The sequence below is a fragment of the Dipteris shenzhenensis genome, chromosome 4 (genome assembly GCF_047967505.1).
Source record: "Dipteris shenzhenensis isolate YYH24624 ecotype China chromosome 4, Dip_SZ_1.0, whole genome shotgun sequence".
Lineage (NCBI taxonomy): Eukaryota > Viridiplantae > Streptophyta > Polypodiopsida > Gleicheniales > Dipteridaceae > Dipteris > Dipteris shenzhenensis.
The window spans coordinates 4,692,753-4,702,993 of NC_141599.1; the positions used below are offsets into that span (position 1 = coordinate 4,692,753).

The 10,241-nt window shown below is 43.8% G+C and overlaps 1 protein-coding gene across 1 annotated transcript; it reads left to right on the forward strand.

The window, feature by feature from the left end:
- Nucleotides 1–3,723: 3,723 nt before the first annotated feature.
- Nucleotides 3,724–4,876, forward strand: LOC147902360 (uncharacterized). Its single transcript, XM_087374023.1, has 2 exons — nucleotides 3,724–4,559; nucleotides 4,667–4,876. Exons 1-2 carry the CDS (start codon nucleotides 3,784–3,786, stop codon nucleotides 4,716–4,718), a joined length of 828 nt encoding a protein of 275 aa, XP_087230149.1. The 5' UTR covers nucleotides 3,724–3,783; the 3' UTR covers nucleotides 4,719–4,876.
- The last annotated feature ends 5,365 nt before the right edge of the window (nucleotides 4,877–10,241 follow it).

Sequence of the window (10,241 nt, forward strand, 5' to 3'; positions counted from 1 at the left end):
TCTGCATGTTTGGATATGTTGGTTAGGATATATGCAATTTCCTAAAGATGATAAATTCAAGCACAAAAGCTATACACAATCCAACGATCAAAGATGTTCAAACCATCAAGGTAATCATCTTCACACATCTTCGAGCAGTTGTAGTTACAATTTTACGGAGGATCAAGCGCTTCTATTTTGTCCCCTTCACCCAGAATCCACTGTGATATAGGCAACTTGGGTCAGTCAACGAGCAGAACACTTAGCAAATTAAGCTCGTCTTCGAAGGTAAACGTCCGTGATCATTGCTTCGAGCTGTTGTACACTATTACAATGCTGAGGAGCCGCGCGATACTGTTTTATCTTCTCCTGCTGTAAATCGAATAAGGTCCAGCGAGAGGAGCCGAGAAGTGATTCCCATCAGTGTTCATCTCTAAAGGACCGGACATATAGCCCCGCTCCAATGGCCCTGACATGAAGCCTCTTTCCAAAGGTCCCGAGATGAGCCCCCGTTCGATGGGTCCTGACATGAATCCCCTCTCCAAAGGTCCAGAGAATGTTCCGGAGATCGGACCCGAGAAGGTGACGCCCCTGGGAATGGGTTGCAGTGGCAACGCACTGAAGGAAGAGGTGCTCTCGAAGGTAGCCGCACGATCATCCGGGACGCTAGTGAAGGAGTGGAATTGCTCATGGCAGACGGCGGTACGCGGGGTGGAAGGGTTTGCACTCACGGAAGCACCAGAGATTGATTTGAAGGTGGTTTCGGAGAGGTTTCATGGTTTGTCAGCTGAAACAATAGCATTGTCGCTGTTGTGCAATCGGAAAGAACCGCTGCGAGCTTCGGAATCAGCCAAGGGAACAGGGATGACGCTGTATCTGTCTGAGGGGGAGGGAGAGAGGTGAGGGGGGGACTCGAGGGATGGACGAACATAGTAGAAGGAATGGCCTAAGCCTTCATCGAGAGGCTCAGAGAAGAAAATAGCCACTCGCTCGTGATCGTGAGCAACAGGCACAAAGCACCCCACCACGCGCGACACACTGTTGCCCTTGGCACATCTCTCTCTTCTTGTGATTGCTTGGCAGCTCTGTTTGACGATCCTCTCCTACTGCGGGCCTGTCAAGGTCAGAGGGGAAGATGGGTGGTGCGGAATTCCATGGCCGAATCCGAATCTGAGGGAGAAGCACAAGCTACAGAGGTAGAGGGAAGGGGGAAGCAAATAGGCTTGATTTGTGTGTAGGGAGAGGGAGATTGCGAGGAAGCATGGCTAGGGAGGGAGGCCTTATAGGCTTCAGGAGGGCTGTTGAGCAACAAACTGTGACTGGTTCCACAACAAACTGTGATGGCAGCAAAGTGAGATGAATGCAAAAGAGGCACGAGGAGGGGTGATTGATTGCAGTAGAAGGAGCCGAAGAGCAACAACAACAACAACAACAACAAGGCACAACAGAAAGCGAAGACGAGCTGAAAAACCGTTGTTCTTAAGAAAGAGAGCAATGAATAGTCGAGTATGTATCGACGAGTATGTATCGAAGGTATACAAACCGAGATGGGCTTTTCAATAGCGATCAATCGATACGATGAACTGAATACAGCTGGTTGACAACGAGCAGAACACTTAGCAAATTAAGCTCGAATACAGCTGGTTGACAACGAGCAGAACACTATTTCAATGCTTTCACCTTCTGTCGAAGTGATCAACGTGAGCAAGGATTTCGTTCGTCCGTTTCGCCTGTCGAAGTGATCAACGTGAGCAAGGATTTCGTTCGTCCATTTCGCCTATATTTAAAGGTTTTGCCTTGGCTTTTTACGCAGCTTTTCAAAAGCTTTCAAAGCTTTTGGGCTTTCAGAATTTAAAAAATCTAAGGGTGTATATTGTGCCATGTGGAACTGAATACAGCTGGTTGACAACGAGCAGAACACTTAGCAAATTAAGCCCGAATACAGCTGGTTGACAACGAGCAGAACACTATTTCAATGCTTTCACCTTCTGTCGAAGTGATCAACGTGAGCAAGGATTTCGTTCGTCCGTTTTGCCTGTCGAAGTGATCAACGTGAGCAAGGATTTCGTTCGTCCGTTTCGCCTATATTTAAAGGTTTTGCCTTGGCTTTTTACACAGTTGGCTTTTTACGCAGCTTTTCAAAAGCTTTGAAAGCTTTTGGGCTTTCAGAATTTAAAAAATCTAATGGTGTATATTGTGCCATGTGGAAGCACAAGATTTTACGCAGTTGGCTTTTTACGCAGCTTTTCAAAAGCTTTCAAAGCTTTTGGGCTTTCAGAATTTAAAAAATCTAAGGGTGTATATTGTGCCATGTGGAAGCACAGGATTTCAGAATTTAAAAAATCTAAGGGTGTATATTGTGCCATGTGGAACTGAATACAGCTGGTTGACAACGAGTAGAACACTTAGCAAATTAAGCCTGAATACAGCTGGTTGACAACGAGCAAAACACTATTTCAATGCTTTCACCTTCTGTCGAAGTGATCAACGTGAGCAAGGATTTCGTTCGTCCGTTTCGCCTGTCGAAGTGATCAACGTGAGCAAGGATTTCGTTCGTCCGTTTCGCCTATATTTAAAGGTTTTGCCTTGGCTTTTTACGCAGTTGGCTTTTTACGCAGCTTTTCAAAAGCTTTCAAAGCTTTTGGGCTTTCAGAATTTAAAAAATCTAAGGGTGTATATTGTGCCATGTGGAACTGAATACAGCTGGTTGACAACGAGCAGAACACTTAGCAAATTAAGCCCGAATACAGCTGGTTGACAACGAGCAGAACACTATTTCAATGCTTTCACCTTCTGTCGAAGTGATCAACGTGAGCAAGGATTTCGTTCGTCCGTTTTGCCTGTCGAAGTGATCAACGTGAGCAAGGATTTCGTTCGTCCGTTTCGCCTATATTTAAAGGTTTTGCCTTGGCTTTTTACACAGTTGGCTTTTTACGCAGCTTTTCAAAAGCTTTCAAAGCTTTTGGGCTTTCAGAATTTAAAAAATCTAACGGTGTATATTGTGCCATGTGGAAGCACAAGATTTTACGCAGTTGGCTTTTTACGCAGCTTTTCAAAAGCTTTCAAAGCTTTTGGGCTTTCAGAATTTAAAAAATCTAAGGGTGTATATTGTGCCATGTGGAAGCACAGGATTTCAGAATTTAAAAAATCTAAGGGTGTATATTGTGCCATGTGGAACTGAATACAGCTGGTTGACAACGAGCAGAACACTTAGCAAATTAAGCCCGAATACAGCTGGTTGACAACGAGCAGAACACTATTTCAATGCTTTCACCTTCTGTCGAAGTGATCAACGTGAGCAAGGATTTCGTTCGTCCGTTTCGCCTATATTTAAAGGTTTTGCCTTGGCTTTTTACACAGTTGGCTTTTTACGCAGCTTTTCAAAAGCTTTCAAAGCTTTTGGGCTTTTAGAATTTCAAAAATCTAAGGGTGTATATTGTGCCATGTGGAAGCACAGGATTTCAGAATTAAAAAAAACGTCCTAGTGCTGGCCAAGTAATCATCGCGACTGCGGATCATCGAGATCGAGATTGCGGATCATCGAGACTGCGTTGCGACCCTTTCATACTCCTCGTACATGCTTCCCCCGCAACAATCTCATCCCAAATTCGTGAAATTCGCGCCTTTGTTCACGTTTTATTGTAGACTTTTCCAATCTTTCCCACGATCGTAGCCGCTGTCGATCCCTGATTTGCTGTAGTGATTGTCCTATCTCTGTGTTGCTCGGGCAGGCCTGAAGAGAAGGTTGTCAAGAAGAGAGTGCTCGAGATTTTTGCGACAGAGAAGAAGCCGTTGTATAAGGCCATGACAGTTCAAGTTCAACCGGAGGCCAGCACAGACTTCTTACTGCAGGAGGGTGAGATTCTCATTACTCATAAGCACGTCTCTAAAGAGGACCAAAAGAATATGGAATTGGCCAAGACCGGATGTTCAGAAATCGTCGCAGTCGTGGAGGCCCTTCTTCTTCTTCAAGAAGAGTACGATGCAGAGTTTTTTTTGCTTGAAAAGATGCGAGAATACATTGCGTCCATCCAACAGATCGTCGAAGGTATTGAGAAAGAAGCGAAGCCCAGCTTTTCTGGATTTTGCTACGGGCTGTGGAAAACACTTGCTAAGGCTTTAACCACTAAGGATGAGGTTTTGGAAGCAGCAACTATTGGCGCCAAGGTATATATCGCTGTGGGGGAGGCAGTGGCAGCTAACCATGCTTACAATCCAGGATTGAAGACTGTTGCGGAGCTGAATGAAGAAAATCTAAGGGCGTGGGTAGACCTCTATAAGAAAAGGGAAACAAGGCATCAACACGCACATCCTTTTAAGTTTATAGGGTATGATATGGACACCGCTCAATCTGCCTTAGGTGTCGTGCAATATGTTGCAGACAAAGACAAATACAAAGTCTTGCGTCCTCTCTTGAAGGTGACTATCCCTCACATTAAGAAGGTGATGGAGGATTATCAGAAAAAGCTGCTCATAGACAAGTTGGAAGAAGATTCTGAAGGAGAGTTGATGGCGGAGACCCTAGCACTTGTCAAAGTGAAGCTGGCTGATGATCTTAGAAAGGAAAAAGAACATATTGAGTAAGAGAATTTGCCTTGTGCTTTTTGTTTCTTCTTTTATTATATAAAAACTTTTCAGTAGTTTGTAAGTATGCCCTGAGATGTGGATGGGTTGGGTTTTCATGCAGGTTTGACTATGGAAGAAATGTGGATGGCGATGGAGGTAAAGTGAACAGATGAATAGAGATTGCTCAAGATTTCAAATGTCTCAGACAGTGTGTATTAACATGTGCTTGTGACTATGTGTCAGTCCGAGCACATCAGAACTTGTACATTTTCATGTTATTTCAATCTGATGAAGCTTTCAGCCATTATATTTACAGTTGAAGCTATTATCTCCTCCCAGTTGAAGCTATGTTGTTGGGTTAAGAGATTTACTTTGTGTTTCGAGAGCTCATTTGCAGAGGCCTATCAATGGTACCATATTAAGCTAAGTTGTAGCTATGTTAACAAATTTACTTTCTATTTTGATTATGTAGACAATATATACAAAAGCTCCGATCCAAAGCCACAAAGAGGTCTCATGACAAGTTTGAAGGACTGTTTTAGATAGAAAAGTGATCTATGGTCAACCTATGAAAACAGAACAAGCACAAACAGTGCTGGTTTGGGAAGAATTGCAGAGCTGAGGCATGGCAACACATTTACCCATTCTCAGAATTGAAACCAAAGAAGCTGTGGTTGCTGGTGAACTGCCAGCCTTAACCCAAGATAAAGCATGTTTGTAGGCAACAAACAACTTGAAATAGATACATAAGACAATTGAAAGTACCACTGTATTAATGGCAGATATTAGGTATGGATTATAACAAGACAGTGCCACCAAATCAGTAGCGAAAGACCCTCCAAAGCTGGATGAAAAGTATACTTGGTGAAATTTTGCTAAAGTCGCAGCTTGAGATGAGCAGCAGATCTGGGACAGACGAACAGTCTCCTGCTCAATTTTACTCACTTGGATATGCCAAAGATCCTTCAATAGATACTTGAAAAAGGAGGTAGAGGAAGAATCCCAATCATCACATAGAGGTGAGGACATATCTTTGTGATGTGCTACTTGTTCCTTAATCATGTAAAAACCTCCAATCAGTGAAGGCCATCACGAAGGGTAACAATTTGGTTTCCCTCAAAATGGATCCATGATTGTATGAAGTAGAGGTTTAGGAGACATTCTTGCCCATGGAGTTCTCGGCCCAAGATTGTACTGCATGACATCCTTTGCTTATGTAAATTCTAGCACCATCCAAATGTGGCACGAGAGAGGTGGGTAGATTATTGCTGGCATTTCCCACATGACTTCCATCGAGTGGATGCTTTGCATAGATTGTAAGGGAGCAAACACAAGCAAAAGGTACATGCACCATCTTCAAAGTGGGTCCAAATTCATGGGGAGGTAAAGAGCCATGAAGAGTTCCAGACTAATGATTATGAGGGGGCACCACTTGCTGAGAGTCCACCAATACTCCATTTTGAGGGGGTCCTTTGCTTTAGTTACATGGTTTGATTGATCCAGTCATCAAGATCCACCTTCTAGGGTGTAATCAAGGCATCTAGGGTTCTTGTCTTGATAATCTTGGATGACCTTATCTTTCACACCGGTATTTAGAATGTGAGCCGCAGGGCAATGGTGTAGACAGAGTTCAAGACACTCTCAACATTGACATCACATTCAACATTGCTGGTTGATGCCCTTTGACATTAGCCCTCATGTTGGCAATGAAAGGGGGGAAATAATAGATCATCATGTGCACCTCTCATGTGTGTGTTCCCTTGAGGGGACAAGGGGAGGGGGCCAAGACTAGGGAAAGGTTTTTCTTTTTTTTTCTTTTCCCTCTTGGTTGAGTTGCAGGGCAGCCCATTCAGGGCCACCATTGGGGCATGCCCTGTTGTGTGTCAATTCCAATGTAAGGGGCTAGGGCTTTTACAGGACCTAGAGGATGGGTGACCATGGGTAGCAGCAGGACACTGGCTATAGGTTTGGCTGCAGGTTAGCCATATTTGGAAGGATGGGTAGCGTGTTTTTGTCCCCCTTCCCTAGGCTAGTTTTTGGCCCTATATATAGCGCACTCCTTATGTATATAAACTGAAGGCATGACGAAGCCACGCAAGGGTTCCAGAACATGGAGAGAGGAGTCTGTTGCAGCCAGATGTAGACCTCTAGCAAACATTTCTACCAAGTTTGGAGGCACTTTTGGAATATCTTTTGGTGAAAATCCCTGGTTGGTTTTTAACTACATGATTTTTTCAGGCCAATCATTACCTTTTATGCCAATGCTTTTTACATTTGGGAGAAGTTTGACATATTTTGGGACAAGTGACTTGACCTGTTTATCACAGGCAAATAGTGGGTGGTTGTGGAAGCTGGAGCCACAAAACAGTCTAGATTTTTGGAAGGAAGCTTGCTTGTTTCCCCTATTAAAAAGAAAGTGGCAATGAGTTAAAAAGAACACGTTGAGGGGTGTTATATTTGCCCAAGGTCATTTTATCATGGTTCAATTCTGATTTTCTGTCACGTCAATTCAAAGTTTTTGTCACGATGTGATCTACATGATTTTTGCATGTTGCTCAGGGCAGCCCGTTGAGGGCCACCATTGGGACATGCCCTGTTGCATGCCAATTCTAATGTAAGGGACTAGGGCTTTTACAGGACCTAGAGGATGGGTGACCATGGGTAGCAGCAGGACACTGGCTATAGGTTTGGCTGCAGGTTAGCCATATTTGAAAGGGTGGGTAGCGTGCTTTTGCCCCCCCTCCCTAGGGTAGTTTTTGGCCCTATATATAGTGCATTCCTTATGTATCCAAACTGAAGGCATGACCAAGCCATGCAAGGGTTCCAGAACAGCTGGATTGCGTTGAGGGATATGAACTGGTTGTCTCTTACACAGTCCTTTTAATAGGGAGATTATAACTCAAGGGGACATATATTCACATTCAGATAAGGATTTGGAAAGGCTTCACCACCCTAACTCAATCTGAGATGGTACAAGTTGGAGCTGGACTGGTTATCCTGCTTCACTCTTTTTGTCCACTAGGGGTTTTCTATGTCATTTATCTTGGTGGTATGGGACACTATGGTATATTACATAGTGGATTCCCTGATGTGTTTGTATAGCCCAAGCTGAAGTAATTATCCCAGTGCAAATCGGGTGTGAGATACAATTAGACCGGTTTCGAATTGGGGACATGGTGACTGCTAATTTACCTGAATGATGACTAACTTTTATATCACCCTGAGAAGACGCCATGTATGAGTACCTTCTATTGAGGTCTATCTTATGAAAGGTCCAAGCAGGGAGCTCCACAGTTCCGACATAGACTCAGGGGGTATATTCCATCTATTGTGATGATTGTTAGTCAGTTGCTCGATTCTATGTATGGGATAGTCCTGTGACTGGGAGCGGATTTTTTTTGTGCGCAATGATTTATACATGATATCCAAGATATTTTGGATCTGAGTAGGAGATGGGGACAATATGCTTTTCTCATCTCTAGACACAGAGGATGCTATTCCTATGGTATTTAACCGAAAAGCATTTTTGACCGAAATTTTTGGGATTCTCCTCAAGATTAGGCATGTGCGAGGATGAATCTTTGTTGAAAGGAATATTCTTACATATTTCCGAGGGACCATATTTATGGTCGAGATTTTTCTTATCACCTACTAGCTGTACTTTTTCGTTATTACAATTAGTCTGTTACTTCCTTGAATTTTAGCTGATTGTCCTCAAGATTGGGCATTAAGAGGATGGATCCTAGCTTGCTGGAAATGTTTTTACATATTCCTAAGAAACCACATGAATTTTTGGAAATGTTTTTACTTATTCATCTGAAGAATTTGCTTAGCAGATATTACGTGTAACAGCAGTTACACAAGGCTTATTCCTGAATGAATACAGTACTTACCCGTTTATGCAAGAATGTTACGTTGGGGTGTTCATGGTTGGACATGGCTCAACGTTAAAAGAAACGATATCTCAGGATAACTCCTATTGAAATGGATACTTGCTTGCATGTCTACATGCTGGTTTGACATTCCGAAGGGACATCTATACTGAACATTCAACCCAAGATTTCATCTTCAAAGGTATTCAGTTGCAAATATTAAGGAGTCCAATAGATGGGTGTTGACAGAAACATTCTCCTACCGAGAGTTTCATCATGGCCAATTCTAACTTTGTAGATTCCAGTTCACGACGGAAAGTCGCGACTAAGTAACCTTGTTTGGATTGAGAGGTTTGCTGTCCATGAGCAGGAAATTGAAGATTCTGCATTTATTAATCTTTGATTCAAGAGTCATAGCAACGATACAAACTTCAATTTGAGAGTCAGAGTTTAGTTAGACACATTGAATTGCCCTTTTGCAGAAGTTCTTAGAGTTTCTTTTGGAACTCGAGTGAGTTCTTAGAGGAAGGGGAGTGAGGATGCTCTATATAGAGGGGGCTATTGATGCAGTATGCTATTTATGGCAATGTTTCCTTCTATATAAGCGAGGGCCTAGGCTATTGTGGCACTTTAGTTGAGCGCTCCTCGACTAAGGGTCGGGCTTGGATCTGTGGCCGAGTCTCAGGCCATCTACACGGCGGATCATGGGATGGCATTCGAAGGTCGATGGAAGGGCTCAGGTGGTATGGGATACTTGGGTAGATACGGGCCCATGGATGAGTCAAGTTGTTGCCCACGTGCTCGGGGGTGGACGGGTGGAATGAGATTGCTTGCAGAGTTTTCAGGTTTGTGTTTGCACCTAGTTCTTGGTGAGTTTGGCGCAGATCTTAGGTTAGTGGTAGGGTGAGATCCTGCGTGGATGTTACAGATCTTTGCTCCATGTTGGCCTATGGCCCTTGCTTTTGGCTTCTCTTCTCTCTCTAGCTTCAACAAGCCCCATCTCCCTAGATGGATCTAGATGCCACATGTCGTCATTTTAGCCCTTTTTACTTGGTACACCATTTACCCCTCTCTTGGGGCACAATTAAACCATTTGCCCCTTGGCATTATTACACATTTAGGTGCACCTAGGCCTTAGCACTCAGAACCACCTAGTCAATGCCATTACACCCTCACCTAGGACCTTGGCAGTTACTTCTCTTGACCATTTTATTTACGCACATTAAATATTACAGAAGTCGGTCATCTAAGAGAAAATGCCCACCGATCTTTCCGAGGTCATGCTATCTCGGCTAGAGCATAACACACAATTAGTAGACACTTCTGCACAACAGTGCAGTAGTTAGCCCTGCAACTTCACCTGTTGCATTGGTATCAAAGCATCAGTCCCTTTGGATCTGAAGAAGGTTCAAGAGACTCCTGGTAGCAACAATGAGCTGAAGGGGCTTGGGAGGTTGGAGCTTGCAGTCATGCACAAAGGGGAATGAAAGTAGCAAAAGAGGAAAAAAAATCTCTGGCAGCAAATAGCTGTGCAGCACCTCCCAGTCCTTTCAAGCAGATCCAACACGTGCAAGTACAGAACATATAGGAGGATGATACAACGATGGACCATCTCATGCTCATGCTTGAATGCCGCCGCCTTGTTCGAGCCCCCATTGTGGCTCAATGCAAATGCGAGGAGGATGAGCATTAGGCCTAGTGTCGTGCCAAGCCGGCAGCTTGGGAGGACTCGCTTAAGGGCACCTTCCCATCAATAGTCACAAGAGCGCAAATTTTTCATCCACTCAAGCATCTTCCATCCTGGAGTATAGTTCAGTGGATTAT